The sequence below is a fragment of the Leopardus geoffroyi genome, chromosome D2 (genome assembly GCF_018350155.1).
Source record: "Leopardus geoffroyi isolate Oge1 chromosome D2, O.geoffroyi_Oge1_pat1.0, whole genome shotgun sequence".
Lineage (NCBI taxonomy): Eukaryota > Metazoa > Chordata > Mammalia > Carnivora > Felidae > Leopardus > Leopardus geoffroyi.
This window is the reverse complement of record NC_059334.1, coordinates 32,722,245-32,738,449: the sequence shown is the minus strand read 5'-3', so window position 1 is coordinate 32,738,449 and position 16,205 is coordinate 32,722,245. Positions and strand designations below refer to the sequence as shown.

General features: G+C 55.0%; 1 protein-coding gene across 7 annotated transcripts in view; it reads right to left on the bottom strand.

The window, feature by feature from the left end:
* The window catches only part of CDH23 (cadherin related 23), a 416,047-nt gene that overhangs the window by 277,159 nt on the left and 122,683 nt on the right, over positions 1 to 16,205 (bottom strand). For all 7 annotated transcript variants that reach the window (XM_045439537.1, XM_045439536.1, XM_045439540.1 and 4 more), the window contains exons 4-6: positions 13,006 to 13,148; positions 12,415 to 12,462; positions 12,208 to 12,300 (exon numbers count right to left, since the gene is read on the bottom strand). In XM_045439537.1, coding sequence (XP_045295493.1) covers positions 12,208 to 12,300; positions 12,415 to 12,462; positions 13,006 to 13,148 — 284 coding nt within the window. The remainder of the gene's footprint in view (positions 1 to 12,207; positions 12,301 to 12,414; positions 12,463 to 13,005; positions 13,149 to 16,205) is intronic.

Here is a 16,205-nt window from a genome sequence, read left to right as displayed (position 1 = left end):
CCAGTCATTTAACCTGCCTGGGCTCACTTCTCTGGCTTATAATAACATGTCAGGACAATCAGACCTTCCTTACTAACCTGAAGGACTCCTGTGGGGTCCAGAAGAGGCACTAAGGGGAAAGGGCCCCTCCCCTTGTGTTTCTTCCTCCTTCCACGCGGCCCAAGTTTTGCGCACTGCGTTTAGCTTCCATTTCCCCTGCATCCTCCTGTCCCGGAGCTGGGCAGCTCCATATCCACCTGCAGAGAGAAGCCCACCCTGGGAGAGGCTGCCCAGGGGGGGATGCCTGCAGGGGAGAGTCCCTCCAGTCTCTCTGAGCGCAGGCTGCCCCCTGAACACCGCACACACAGCATCACAGCCCCAGGCAGAGCAACACCGTGGGATGAGCACAGCGGCACCCCTGTGTCTGCACCACACCCATTTTAGCAGAGACGGGACGCTTCCCAGGGACTTGTAGGTGGACGCAGTGAGCAGGATGACACCACTAACCCACACGCCGATCCTAACCACCGTGGGAAGTGGCCTCCTGGAGGAGGCTGCCCGTTCCTGGGCTTTGGTGCCAATAAAAACCAGAGGGTAGGCAGAAAAAATGAATACAGGCAAATGTATTCCGTGGGGATAGAAGCTAAGAGAGTGATTGCCCTTTGGCAGGGGAGACAGGGAATCATGATGGGGCTTCTAGGTGCTGGAGAGTTTCTTTTCTTTGATGTTTACCTATTTATTTTGGGGGGGGAGAGAAAAAGGGAGAGAGAGAGAGAGAGAGAGAGAAATCATGAGCAGGGGAGGGGCAGAGAGGGAGAGAGAGAGAGAATCTCAAGCAGGCTCCCCACCATCAGCGCAAAGCCTGACGCGGGGCCCAACTTACAGGCCGTGAGATCACGACCTGAGCCGAATCAAGAGTCGGACGCTTAATCGACTGAGCCACCCAGGTGCCCTGAGAGTTTCTGTTTCTTGATGCGGTTTTAGTGACACAAATATGTTCACTTTGCAATGATTTATAACGCTGAACATCTACGACTGTTCACTTCTCTGTAAAGGTACTTAAGGAATACATAGACTCAAAAACAAAAAAAAACAAAAAGAAAAAAGAAAACTCACGAAGCTGGTGGTGAAGGGCGCACAGGGGACAATACTCTAGGGGTTAATCTGTCCCACTTGCACAAGGCTTTAAGCTCAAGGCCTTCCTATCAGTCCTGTCCTTGATCTCCACGATGGCATGGTCAGGTCCGGGATTCCTAGTCTCATTTAACAGAGGGGCAAATTCACACATGCAGCCCTGGAAGGGGGAAGTGCCTGGCCCGTCTCCCAGCCACAGGTGGTGGGGTTCCTGCTCCTTCCAGGCTAGAGATCACCCCACTCTAACTCACTGAGCTGTACAGACAAGTGACCAAGACAGGAAAGGCTCCCTCTGGCTCAGTCAGCCCCAGGAAGGCTCAGCAACCAGGCCTACATCCAGCTAACTTCTGCCCACAGTGTTCCTGAGGCCACCGCAAGGCAGAAAAAGTCAGGCCACGGTCAGGAGGCAGAAGGTACATCTCAGAGTGGGGTTTACAAGCCAGGATGGAGTGGGTGTAGGAAGCAACTCCAAGGGCAGGGACTAAAAGAAGCCTGTGCCTTCAAGCCCAGCAGAGAGAAGCCCAGGTAAGGGGCTGGCTGGGATCTCACCCCAGCCAGCCCCTTCCCAAAAGGGAATAACCTAGCAAGTCTTCTGACTTCTCTAACGCTTGGCTTGCTTGTCTGTGAAGTGGGGACACAGTACCCACTTGCCCCACTTGCCCCACTTGCCCCACTGTACCATTCCAAGGAAGGAAGGAAGAATAGGATTTGGGGGAAAGACGTGCAGGGGTCATGGATGAGAGCATCTCCGGGGAGGGCACAGCGTGAGCAAAGGCAGGGCGGCAGGAAAGCGGCCACCCACAGTGAGCATCTTGGACGGGAAGCACAGGAAAGCCTGAAGCTTAAACCTCATGCAAACGGGATGGGTTTCTAGCATGTAGGGTTTGTGTTGGGAATGGCAGGAGGCGCGGCTGGGCGCAGAGAGGGGAGGAGTCAGCGGGAAAAGGCCTTTGTGCCGTTTCCCTCTCAGAGGAAGGACTGGGAGAGGGTCCCTCCTGAGCCTGTGACCCTCGTGGACAAGGACGTGACCGGACACTCGGCTCTTTGTGGCTGGCAAGTCCCCCATGCCTGGAAGGTGGGCTGGCCGATTGGTGATGAAGACAGTGAGCGGGAAGATTGCATTGTACCTAGTGATTACGCCCTGGGTGAAATCTCTCGGCTGCATTATTGCGTTCGGAGAGAAGAGCCGTCTTTTTAATAGACGGACGGGAGGTTTCCGCGTAAGGTTATTATAAAGAGGGAGAGCCCAGCCCCTCCTGGCTTCCAGCCTGTGCCACAAAGTTGCAAAGTAATTAAAGGCTGCTAAGGAATCAGAGAAATTATAATAATTCTACCAACCAAGAGATTGCTCGCTTTCCCCTGTTTTCCCCCTCCTGGTAGAAAACAAGGTGGGTCAGGCAGCCTGCAAACACATCCAAACAAGCCTATTGTGGGAATGGGGAGGACGGGGCGGGGCGGGGGGGGGGCTCAATGTCACGGGGGCTGCCAGGCCTGTCCTCGGGCTGTTCTGACAATATTCCAACTCGTTTGGGCAAACGAAAGGGCTGCGACAAAATTCCAGAGCCCCCAGAACAAGGAGAAACAGTGGCAGCCTGCTGGCGGTCAGCCAACACACTCACCATGGGCCTCAGTGCCCTACATCAGGCCACTGCCCTGGGGCTCGCGGGGGGCTGTGGGAGCCCAGGAGGCAGCACCCCTCCCCGTCCCTGCTCTGGGCATCAGCTCCCCCCTCCCCCCCCCCGGGAAAACAGTGCCACATCTCCTGCAGAGGAATGGGTTCGTTCTTCTGGGTTCTGGAAACCATGTCCCTGAGAATCTTCCCTGATCGCCTTAGGTCTTCAGTGGTTTGCCACGGATTTCTGGGGGGACCTGGGGAAAATCTTTTCCTCTCTCTGGTTTTGTTGACCTCTACAGAATGTGTGGTTGGATCAAGTCACTTCAGTCCCTCTGGCGCTGGTTCCCAGGAACCCATCTGGAAGGCCTGCTCTCAGGCCATTGTCAGTTATTTTTCGATGACCGTTTCCTTTTTTTTTCTTTGTCATGTTTTCATTTCATTTTTTCCACACGCTTCCTGTCTCCCACTGGGCCGTAAGCTTCTTGGCCACTAACACCCCTGGGTCAAGCAATCAGTCCACAGCAACGGAGCCTCTCTGTCAGGTTCCTTGGACCCCAAGCCGCTTTCCCAACGTTCTCCGAGAATTCTTCGTAACGACGGGAATACCAATCATCTCCCCCAAAAATGCCGCACTTCATACATGTGCTTTCCCTGAACTTTTACACAACCCAACGTACCGCCATTTTACAGATAAAGAAACCGAGGCCCTGAGAGACTAAGCATCTTGCTCATGGCCTCCCAGTTTGGAGTCAGAACCTGTGTGTGCGTGGCTCTCTCACAGAGGGTGCCACAGTAGGGACCAGGGTCCCCATGTCGCAAAGGGAGCGCAAGTCAGTTGCAATAAGGCAAAACCTGGTCCTTCTTTGACTATCGGTTTCCTTAGCCCGCTGCCCACCCAGGGTCTGAGGATACCCCACTGCCTGGAGGAAAAGGGGTGCAGGCCAGAGACCTGACCCCTCTGGCTATAGGCCCCACCACAGGGGAGAGGAGGCCACGACAGGTGGACTCGGGCCACGTGAGGCTGGCAGCACAATGCTGCTGCAGGAACATCTCCTAGCAGCCGGCTCTCAACTCCTTCCATTTAGAGGGTCTTTATTTAAAGGGCGGAGGGCACAATAAAAGGTGCCCAGCATGTGCCAGAGAATCCCTAATGCACGTGAGCTGGGCTCTGCACATAGGCCCCCGCTTCATATTCACGGCCGAGGGTCCTGCAGCCACCGCAATAGACTTATATGAGCCCCCGAAGACTCCCAGCCAGAATCGGCGAGGAAACCGGTGTGATTAAGAGCATTACTACCGTTCAAACAAAAAATAATTTTAATCACACGTGGGCTCCTTCTGTCTCCTGCTCCTGTGCGTGCTGCCCTCTTTCCTTGTGCAGAGGGTGGTGGAGGGTGCTCCCAGCCCTGGCCGTGCCCCCACGGGCACGGAAGGAGGGGGTGCCGCAGGGGTCATGGGCGACCCGGGGTCCTTGGCTCCCCTGGGGAGCAGGCTGGTGTTTACCTGTAGGGATGGGGCTTCTGCTTCTCGTGGAACAATGTGGCACGCGCATCTGGGGACTGATATGTTACAGGTGGAGACACACTAACCCTGCAGGTCACTAGGAAGGCGTGTCACTATGACCGCGGCAGGGTCCTGACCGCCAGAGGTGGTCCTCACTCCGGAGGGTGGGCAGCGGGTGCTGAATGAAGCTTCTCCCCTGGGCCACCGCAGCCTGCGTATGGGGCGCGAAGTGACAGCCCCCAGTTCCCTGCCCATCCGCCCCCGTCCCGGTTCCCTCAAGGCCTCTTCTCTGCAACCTCGGGCAAATTACAGGCAAAGCTACGGAAGGACATGCGAAGACGCTGAGACAGAGAAAGAGCAAGACCGTGGCTCCGGCCGTAAGTATACTTGACTCTGGGGGACTCGGAGAGGCCGGTCCACTTCTCTCGGCCTCAGTTTGTCCCGTCTCTCCAACGGGAAGAACAATTCTCCCCTCACTTACAGAGTCGACAAGAGGACAAACGAAAGATGCTGAAAACACTCGGATATGGAGACGACGATACTACTTAAACAAGCACGCACGCGGCGCTCCAGCTCAAGACGACGTAGAAACGCGTGGCCCTGCGGCTTTGCCCACGTGCCTGTGTCGCTCCAGCCCCACGAGCCCAAAGCTCACTGCCCTGGCCGCCGCAGGCTGTGGCACCTGCCGGCTGCGGGAGGAAGTATGCGTCACCGTGCTGACGGTGGGGGGCCAGAGGGGGCATGAGCACCTCAGGGTACTCGCCGAGGGACACAGAGACGTGGCACGGCTTAGGGCTGCCGCCTGGCTAGAACAAACCACTCTGGCTCTGGTCAGCAGGATCCAGAGCCCCTGAGATGATTTATTGGTCTCGCTCTCCCAGATCAATAGGTGGGTGGTTATAGATGCAGAGGGGGCTGCTGGGCACCATGGCCCCAAGGTATAAATTAATATGGCCTGTCAAGGGGCTGCGTCTCCTGGCGTGGGAGACGACACTCTCTTGAGCAGAGCTGACATCTCAGGGGGAGCGGTGGGCACAAGCCAGTGGGAGCCCCCCTGGCCCCCCACCCCGCGCTGCAAACCGAGGATGCAGTTTATAAATCATTCAGCGTCTGATGGGCACGCCGTGAGGAGGGCAGTGGGGCCGCCGCTGTCGGCCCCAGTGGGTGCTAATAAGTCTGGTCATGCCCACTTCCGCGCGCTCGGGGCCTCGTCTGGCCACCACTCCGGGGCTCCCTGTGTGCCCACCGCTCAGAGGACATAGGGCTGAGATTCAGGACCTGGTGGGCAATAGAGGGCACTAGAGAGCTCCAGCAGCGAGGTCTCAGGCGTCCTGTGAGGTGTGGGCACCCTCTCCACCCCAGCGCCGGGCCCGGCTGCTCTCACCGAGCAGTAAGGCACCCCTCGCCTGGGTGAAGAGAGCTGGCGGGGGCAGAGCACTTTGTGTGAATGATCCCGCTGTCCTCCCAAGTGCCCAAGACGTGGAGGGAGCCGCGGGGCTCTGCCCCTTTGTGAAGTTCTCGTCCACGGGCCAGGCCCCGGGCTGGGTGCTGAGGGCGCACGGTCCCCGCTCAGGCACGTTGGGGAGACGAATGTACAGAGGGCTACAGCCATGGCCGTGCGTTGGACACGTATTTATACGGAGCCCTGTGCTAAGTACTTCCCGCCCGCGGTCCCGTTTACTTTAATCCTCCCAACGATTTTGCAAGGCGGGCGTAATTATTCCCATTTTTCGGGTAGAATGGAAGCAACCTGCCAAAAGTCAAGTCCCCGGGCCTGTCTCTCCTCATCCTGGCTCCAGCCCTGATGAGCTCTGGGCCAGTCACCAAGCCTCTCTGGTCCCGCGTCCACACCTGCAGAATGGGAATAACACGCGCGTGCGGCTAGCCTGTGAGGTGGGAGAAAGCACTCAGTGAGCTCCCCCACGGAAAGCGTGGCCGTGGGCACATAGGAAACCCTCAACAGTAACCACGGTGTCAACTTACTATTATTATCATAGAAATGAGTTATTTTGTTTCACCGACAAAAGGTCACCAGGAATATCCTTCTCCCTGCTTTCCCGTCTCTAGTAAGGCGCTACAGCGAGGAGTGACTTTCATCTGTCCTTGCTGAATGACATGGAGAGACAATGCGGCTTAGGGGAACCCAGGGCCAGAAGGCTTCGGACCTGGCTTGGACCCTACCCCCAGCCGGTGGCTCAGTCTCTCGGGCCCCTGTTGTCTCATCTCCGTCCAACCTCCCCTCCTCCAACCTCCTCCGCATCTCACAGCTGGTCATCTGAAGCCACGGGTGACAAAGATCTATGCAGGACCTGCCTGTCACGGTGACCTGGGCAGGGACCCAGGGAGCCTATTTCCAGGCCAGCTGCATTTCCATTAGGTAAGACTGAGTACCTGCAAGGGACACACATACCCAAACAGCCACTGTCCCTCCTCAGCAGGATCTGTGGTCGGGGGTTAGAGTTCATCTCCCTCTTTTGGAAATTCCAACATATGAAAAGAAGCTAAAGAAAGGTCAGAAGGCATATGATATTCAGCGGCACCATGATCTCCTTCTCAGACTACCAAACTTCTACACATCCTGTGAGGTCCCAAATAAATAGCCCTGCGAATAGACCAGGTCATTCCTTCCTGCTTCCATCCTGCTTTGGCACACCCTAAGCTACCACGGCATTTAGTACATTTATATCTCATTAGACATCCTCTTTTTTTTTTTTTTTAACGTTTATTTATTATTGAGAGACAGAGAGAGACGGAGCATGAGCAGGGAAGGGGCAGAGAAAGAGAGAAGGAGACACAGAATCCAAAGCGGGCTCCATGCTCCCAGAATGTCGGCACAGAGCCCACTGCGGGGCTCGAACTCACGAACCGCGAGATCATGACCTGAGCCGAAGTCGGATGCCCAACCGACTGAGCCCCCCAGGCGCCCCTCATTAGACATCCTCTTGCGTGTTTTTGTCTCTGTAAGATTACCTTCTCTAAGGACAAGACCTTGGTCTTAATCACCAGCATTTTACTGAATGTACCACAAACTGGGCTAAGGGCTTTACCCACCTGCATTGTTACACCTCACAATGACCCCACCTGGCCAATATTGTTTCTTGTCTCATAGAGAAGAAAACTGAGGTCCAGAGAGGTTAAGTCACCACCCAAAGCTGCACAGCTGACCAACGGCAGAGTCCGTTTGCTCTCCTCTACATGTCCAAGTCAGCTTAGAATCCCTGGGCCTTGCTCCATAGCTTTTCAGCAAATGTTTGCTGTATTCATTAAAAAAAAAAAAGTTGAGGGGCGCCTGGGTGGCTTGGTCGGTTAATCGTCCGACTTCGGCTCAGGTCATGATCTCGCGGTCCGTGAGTTTGAGCCCCGCGTCGGGCTCTGTGCCGACGGCTCGGAGCCTGGAGCCTGTTTCCGATTCTGTGTCTCCCTCTCTCTCTGCTCCTCCCCTGTTCATGCTCTGTCTCTCTCTGTCTCAAAAATAAATAAACGTTAAAAGAAAAAAAGAAAAAAATACAAAGAGAAAAAAAAAGAATAAAAAAAAAAGTTGAGTAGATCAGGGCTCAGTAGATCAGGGCTCAGTAGATCAGGGCTCAGGATCAGCTCCGGGCTTCGAAGGAAGGCAGAATTGAGTTAGGCTGAGCGCAGAAAGCAAACACTCCGGATCTAGTTAGAACAGTACAATGTGTGTGCGTTGAAGCGAGAGAAAAGAGAGACACAGACACACGCTCACAGGCACTGAATCGGCCCCTGGGCCGATCCGTGCGGAGGAAGCCAGCAGGTAAGTTGAGAAAGGCAGGTTGAGGCCAGGTGGGTAGCAGCCTTGAATGGCCAGCGAAGGCGGCTGAACTTGTTAGAACATCAAGGACACGGCCGTCCCTGAGATCACGGAGGCCCTCCTTGACTCCTGGACCCAAGGAGACACCTGGCAGCATCTGACGTCTAACCTCACACCCATCCTCCAGCCCGAACACCCCGGACCCAGGGGCGCCTCCCCAGGGCACACCTGGAGGGCTGAGGGGGTGGCCCCAGGAGGACACGGTGGACGGGGGAGGCGCTGAAGGTCAGCGAGGCGGACACACGCCCCTAATGGAGGTAGCGGAGCAGTGCCGCTGGGCACAGACACAGGCAAACACGTTTGAGCAAATTGGAACGCCATAAAAGTCTATTACAGCAAATCAAACAGCAGTCAGCATGACAGCCATTAGCCTGAAATGAATACACGGGGACTTAATGAGGTCTGTCGAGGCTGGCTTGGTGAATTAAGTTGCCAATTCTAGCAGGATTTCCCTTTTCTTTACGGACTTGAAAGCATCCACGCTGCCTCGTTAGGGCTTCGACAAGTGAATTGCAGGGCCTTTCACCCTGATAAAATGGATAATTACATGTAGAACAGCTTAGTGAGGGGAGAGGGCTGGGCAGGAGGGGAACCAAGAACAAACAAATCCAAACACACCTGTCTGGCTTCTCCCGAGCAGGGGCGGGGCCAGGGCAGGGGGGGTCTTCAGGAGGGATGAGGGGCAGGGCTGGGGGGGCCGGGGACAAATGAGCTCCCAGAGAAAGTGGCAGTAACTGGCCTCGATCCGGCCTCCCACCGGCCCCCATTCCAGGCCTGAGGACGTGGGTCCCCATGGGTCATGCCTCCAGGCAGCTGAGGATGGGCTGCCCTGGCACCTTCCACGCTCAGGTGGGGAGGGCCACCGATGTCATCCTCCAGCGCTTGCTGTGGCCCGGGGGACTTTGTTAAAAATGCAGAGCCTGGGCCCCCTCTTTCCAAACAACACGTTCAGAATTGCAGGGGTGCGGGACTATGCATCCTAACCAGTCCCCCAGGAGCTTCTGGCGCGGCCTTCCGATTCATCCCTTCTCTAACACTCAGTACTACCGAATGTTCTACTACTACTGAGACAGTTCTCCCGTTTCTGTTTGCATCACTCCAGGGCTGGGGAGCTCAGTACATCTTTGGTAGGGTTGTGGGGGGGGGGTGACTGGGCAGTAGGTTTCAATATTAGAAACTTCTTTCTTCTGTAAACTTAGAATTTGCCTCCCTATATATGCTCCTGACACCCATCCTTGTGTTCTGGGCACAAGACACCCCCAAATCATCAGTGCTCCTAGGGGTGGGGACAGCGAATGTTGCGAAGGTGAGGGATGGGGTGCAGGTAGCTGGTGTGACGACAAGAGGAGCTCAGTAGATGGAAACAGCCCCTGGAGCTCGTCTGCCATCCCTTAAGGGATGATGAAGTATGGAAGGAGAAGTAGGAGCTTGTCCTGCTGGGATTCATCCTCAGACCACGGGATATCGGCCCAAGAAGGAATCTGGTCCACCTTCCCAGTTTAACAGCTGTTGGCATCGAAGCCAGCAGGGGCGGCAATAGGCCCAGAGTGTCACCCAGCCGGTCGCTGGCACAGCCGGGACAAAACCCCAGGTGTCTTGACGTCTTCCACGGTGCGACACAGGGGCTCCGTGGCTCGCCTTGGCCAAATTCAGCTGGAAACCCACCTCCTCCAGGAAGCCTGCTGAGATTTCTCTGACCACTCTGGCAGCCCCCCCAGCACTGACACCTCACGGGGTCTCCAGTGCCCGCCTCTGTCTCCGACTTGCATTTTCATCCCGTTCACATCTGTGGGGCCTCCGCCACATATCACACTTCTCAAGGACAGGGGCCTGAGGTTGCCAGGGTGACCTCAAGACCAGCAGGAGAGCCCAGCTCAATTCTGGGCCGGGAGCCAGCGGGCCCTTTGCTCGTACCCCAGCTGGGGCCTGAGTCAGGCAGCTAAGTGCTAGCTCGGGTGACCACACCGGGCCAGGGCTGGTCAGTGCCAAGCCACCTCGGGTCAGGAGTGGCCAGGCCTCCATCCAGCTGACACCACACCCGACCAGCCACACGGAGCAGCCCTAACTAGGGCATCGAGTATCGAGCCAAGCAGGTGACCTGGGGATGTTTACACGTGAGCAAGTAAACCCCACAGGACTTCCTCCAAGAACTGTGTGTCCTTGTCACTGGCCCCTCTCAACCCACCCTCTCTTCATCAGATGGGCATCAGGCAGGCCACTTTATCCTGTCTGTCCTCTGTTTTTATTAGATAAGGAGGACTACGGCCCAGCGAGTTTAAGTGACATGCCCAGAGAGGTTAAGTGACGTGCCCGCAGAGACTCAGCAATCTGGAAGCAGAGCGGGGCGGGGGGCTGGGCCTGGGGTGTCTTGCCTCCAGTTCCAGCTCCTGTCATTGCACATTCTTCTGGCCTCCCAGGTCTCTGTGCAGTGAGAGTCTGGCACAGCACCAAGCCCACAGCAGACACTCAATAAATATTTGTTAAATAGATGAATGACTGAAGAGGCTCTCTCCTTGGAGGCAGAGGCCTTTGGAGAATCCCAGGGGATTCCAGCAGGGCAGCGTTGGAGGTCACATCTCTCCTGGCAAGTGAGGGAAAGGCTGGCCTCAGCCCAAAGGCTGGGGACGAGGGATGTGACCTGTCGTCCCCTTGCCATGGCTGCTGCCCGCTGCCCCCCGTGAGGGAAGGCAGAGGGCAGCCATGCCTGCCAGGATGGCAGCTGAGCAATGGGTCCAAGGCTCATTAACTCCGAGCCGTGCCCTTGGTTTCTGAGCCTGGGCCCAGAGTGCAGGCTGGCACGTAGAGCCCCTTAATTAAATTAGGGAGACTTCCAAATGAGAGGGGGCCCGGAGCCAAGCTGCAGTCCCGGACACGTTGGCCACAGCTCAGGGCACTGTGTCCCCATGCTTGGGACCACGGGCTCGCCTCCTCCTGTCCTGCCCCATCAGGGGAAGGGCGTGGGAGCCTCTGCTGTGTTCTCACCCACACATTTGTCCTCACTTCCCGCCATCTGGCACAAGCATAGGACAACTGGCTCACAGCTGAGCAAGGAGGGCCAGGAACAGGAACGTGGGGGGCACGAGACGCGGTCTCTTCATCTCTAAGGGTATCTGAGGCTGCCCTCAGAGAATCAGGAGGCTCAAAGTCAAAGCTGTGTGACCTTGGGTAAGTCACTGTTCCACCATGAGCCTCAGTTTTCTCATCCACAAACTGAACAGATACTTTCTAAAGACGCTTCTAGGTTCCTGATCCCGTGACACAGAATACAAAGGGGCTGGAACTCTAATGCCGTGGTGCCGACCTGCCTGTCTCCAGTGGATTCCATCTCTCAACGTTCCCATGCCAACCCTTTACTGCTGCCGCCCCACCCAGAGCCCCGAGGGCAGGCCTGAGGGACACCCGGTAGAAGCTCTTTACCCCACCACCTTCAAGGTCTTTGAATTGCTAACTGCCAGCCCAGAAGACTGCCATCAGTCACGGGGAGAGGGACAGTAAGCGACGAGAACCCTAGTACCATCGGGAGCCAGCAGCCAGCTCATTAATGAACCGTTTGTAATGCAATAATTTGTACTTCTCAATTACCAGCAACGGCTTGGTTTTACATGTATGCGCTCACGCAAACACAGAGTACACAGACGACCCAAAGGAGCAGAGGCTCAGGGAGACAATGGGGCTCAAGCATAAGGCTAGGGAAAGAGAGTCCCTTCCTGGAGCCACCTGCTTCCTGTGTCCTGGGGGTGGGGGGACCCGTTCTGGCCACAGCAAGAAAGCCTGGGGTCAGGCCTGCCGACCCAAGTGCCCAAGGCCCGCACTGGCTATGAATGGAAGGAAAGAGGTCACACTGCCCCTCCCATCTCTTGTCCTGTCCCGCGTCCAGCTGGAGTGGTGGGTCTCGTCCAAGGCAGGCCTTCCATCAGACCTAAGGCTACCACCACCCCTTCTCCTTGGCCAGCAGGCGGGTCCCTACCCTCAGAGGTGCTGGCATAGTCAGCAACCTGCCCAGAGCCGGTGCCCGAGCTGAGGCGCGGGCAGGACAAGTGGAGCACAAGCTGCCCTTTCCCCAGCTCCAGCCTATTCCCAGGTGGCCCTGGACCGACCGCGTGCACCCCACCCCGTGTCCCTCAAGCGTGACGCTGGGGGCTCCTACCTCAGGGATGCGGACGCTGTAGGGCTGATTGTGAAACGTGGGCGCATTGTCATTCACGTCCCCGACCTGGATGTTCACCTTTCGCGTGATCACCTGGCAAGAGAAGGGTGGGGATTTACTGTCTATCTGCATAGGCTTCAGCCTCTTTCCACCCAACAGCTGGGGACCCTGCCTCCTAGGGCAGCAGGGGCTGCAGGAGACACTCACCCCCTGGTGGTCGCTGACAGAGAACTCCACTGTGAACTCAGACTTGGTCTGAAAGAGAAGACAGGGAGGGGGAGAAGGCAGAGTTAGAGAGAGGCGCGCTGAGCTCCTGAGTCCTGGGCCCTGGGCTCTAACCAACCCGGGCTACGCTTCTAAATCGCTGTGTGCTCTTGAGCAAGTCACTAGACATCTCTGTGGCCACTTCATCAAACGTAAGGAGAAAACGAGGGTTGGGGTTTTCAAACTCATACCTTAATTTGCTAAGGGCTGCTTGTCACCCGTTCCCGCATCTCTGGAAAATATCCTTTAGGGGAACATTTGCTCGTGGGGGTAGACTTGTGCATACTATGAAGCGACCGTTCTATGGCTCATTGTCCTTCCTACCCATCCAGTGTTGCCCCTTGCTTGGGGACACCCCCAACGAACCCCATTCCCTGGCCCTGGAAGAAGGACACCATTTAGGCAGGAAAATGCTACTTGAAGGTGAGAATGGGGCCTCAGAGGAAAGCCCCTTAAAGATGAGGAGCCACTCTCCCTCAGTGTCTGCCTCCGCCCCCAGGAAAGGACTAGGGTAGGCTTATGGCCAGGTCATACCTCTCTGTCCAGCGGCTGCCGCAGCCACACCACACCCGTGTCAGGCTCCACGGCAAAGAAGCGGGAGGCCTCCTCCCCAGACACGCCAAACACCAGGGGGTCGTTGTCCATGTCGCGGGCCAGCAACTGGGTCACAGAGGAACCTGGAAGGGCCATGGGAGAGATCAGAGGGCAAAAATGGCAGGTTGGTCCATTGCTCAGGACCTCGCTCAGGTGGCTGAATCCCAGCGGGAGAAGCCACCCAGAAGACCGCCAGCAGGTGATTACTGTAAGAGCCCGGTGCATCTCTGGGCTCTGACTCAGGCTGCCTGCCTCCATCGTGGCCACTCAACACTGTGTATGTGTTTGTAACCAGGAAGTGTCATTCACCACGTTTTAGGTGTGTAATGGACAACTGTGACCTGTGCCTGTCCCCCCTTTTCTGATTTTAATTTGGAGACCCCCTTCTCCGACTGGCTCAGATGGGGGGCCAGCCCTTCAATTCTTTTGTTCCAGGATGGGCACATATCTCAGCCTTAGCCAATCGAAGCATTCCATCTCCCTAGTCACACTGATTGGTTCGGGGAGGAGCATGTGACCCCAGCTAGCCAATCAAAGCCAGCCCTGGGATTTGTGCTGGAACCACTGGGAAGGAGGAGCCTTCCTTCCGCTGGGGTTGCTAAATTGGCCCCGCCGGCAGCCATCTTTGGCTTGCCCAGGAGGAGACTGTCTGAGAATGAGGCCAACAAGGAGAAAAACAGAGCCAAATGCTGCACAGAAAAATGGCTCCTGAAAGTTTGAGGGTGTGCAGACAGCTGTGCCTGGTATAAGCTGTAACCTCTGGACTTCTCGGCTATATGGGCTAATAAATCTGCCTCCCCCTCTTCTTTTTTGTTTTTTCGTTTGAGTCAGATGAGCTGGATTTCTGCCTTTTGCAAATGGAAGCACCCTTTCTAATTCAGAATAGATTACAAAACTTGGCATTCACCCAACAGTGACCAGGTGCTGGCCTTGTGCTAAGTGCTGGAGTACACAGAGGTTAGGAAGATGTGACCCAGCCTCGAAGAACTCCAGGCTAGGACTGGCTTTAGGTGAGGTTTCTGTTCCCAGGAAGAGGACTGAGGCTGTCCATCTTCTCCAGGAATCACAGCCCTGGCCAGAAGCCCCCAGGATGCCTGGCCTACAGCGATAGCGTAGGGCATCTTCTCCCGGCGATCACAGCCCTCTCTAAGTAGCCTTCAGTCAGGGTGCGCAGTCCCCCTGGTTTGTCTGGGATGGAGGTGGAACACATACTAAAACCGGGAGTCCCAGACAACTGGACTGGCTGGCCACCTTAGTTTCAGGTGGTCCTCAAGCCTCCAGGAACTGTGCAAAATGTTGAGAATACAGTATTGCTTTCTGCAGAGAGGATCTATAGCCTGATTCTCAAAGGGGTGGCTAGATTAGAATCATGGCCTTGGGCCAATCACTGCTTTTAAAGCCTCAGTTTCCCCTATAAGATGGAACAGATACGCTTTCTTCCCCAAATACAGATTCTTATGTTTACTGAATAGCTCTGATCATCAAGCTAAGCAAGAAAGGATTGCAAACTCTGGGACTGTCATCTAGAAAAGAACGCTAATGAGCTTTTCTAAAGGACAGTTCTAACATGACAATGACAACTAAGGTTTCTGTGCGCTAACCACATTCTAGACAGTGGGCTAACGGGTCTCCGTGGACTTTCTGATTCGAGCCTTACTGCTATTCTCCCCATGTAACACATAAGGTAACAAAGAGTGTTTAAGTAATTAACCATGGCACACAGTAAATGGCAGAGCTGGAATTCAGATCCTAGGCATTCTGGGTCCAGAGCCCATGTTTCTTCCCACGACCCGACACATCTCAACACTTGATATGTGAACTCCAGATGCAGGATTTCTATGAACATGACCCTATCAGACCCTAACCAGAAGCCGAACGCTTGGAAAAGGAAGACACTGGGCAATCACTGGGCTCTTAGGATATACCAGACACAGTGCTAGGCTCATCCACATGGGTTCTCTCATGAAACCCACCACCCCCACCCCCAGCAACTCTGTTTAGTAGCCGTTATTCTTACCCATTTTACAGACTAGGAAGTTGAGGATCAGTGAGGCAAAGTGTCCTCTCCAAGGTCACACAACACAGCAGGATATGGCAGCATCCAAGACAGTGGGAGAAGGTGAGAGGTAGGAGGAGGAGGAGGAAGAGGAGGAAAATCATAGGACAGAGTTGGAATGACCTCAGAGACATTTTGGGGAGTCCAGGTCCAACCTTCCCATTTTAAAGATGGAGAAGCTGAAGGCATTTAGCTAGTTGCTCAAAGTACAATGGTGGGAAAAAGAGTCAGTCAACTAGAACCCAAGTTTCCAGACTCCCAGTACAGTGCTCTTTCTGGATGAGGAAGGAGGAAGAAGTCATAGATAGACCAAACACCTCGCAAGGCATCTATGTTGTTCAATGGCAAGCAATTGTTTTATTTTTTTTTAATTTTTTTTTTTTTTGCATTTATTTAGTTTTGAGAGACAGAGGAAGACAGAGCACAAGCGGGGGAGAGGCAGAGAGAGAAGGAGACACAGAATCCGAAGCACATTCCAGGCTCCGAGCTATCAGCACAGAGCCCGACGCTGGTTTTGAACTCACACACCGTGAGATCATGACCTGAGCCGAAGTCGGATGATCAACCGACTGAGCCACCCAGGCGCCCCGCGATTGTTTCATACTAAAATAAATGGGAACGTTTTGGAACACGATCTAACAGTTTATTTTTTTTGGAAGAGAATTTTTTTTAATGTTTATTTATTTTTGAGAGAGAGAGCATGAGAAGGAGAGAAGCAGAGAGAGGGGGGACAGAGGATCTGAAGCGGGCGCCGTGCTGACAGCAGAGAGCCCGATGTGGGGCTCGAACTCACAAGCCGTGAGATTAAGACCGGAGCCGACGTTGTATGCTCAAACCAACGGAGCCATCCAGGAGCCCCCGTCTAACAATTTATTTTTAAAGACATAACCTAAAGCAATAAAAGAATTTCCAGCCTCCCCCTGACTTCCAGGCATACCCATATCCTTTCCATTACCCTCAAGTGTCCTTTAATGGCAAAGTTTGAGGAACACTGATCTACTTCCCAATTTCTTGGGGAGATTCCCTATGAGGACAGGTCCTGCCCGTCCACTACGAGCCCATGGCAGCCCCCTGGAGTGAACAC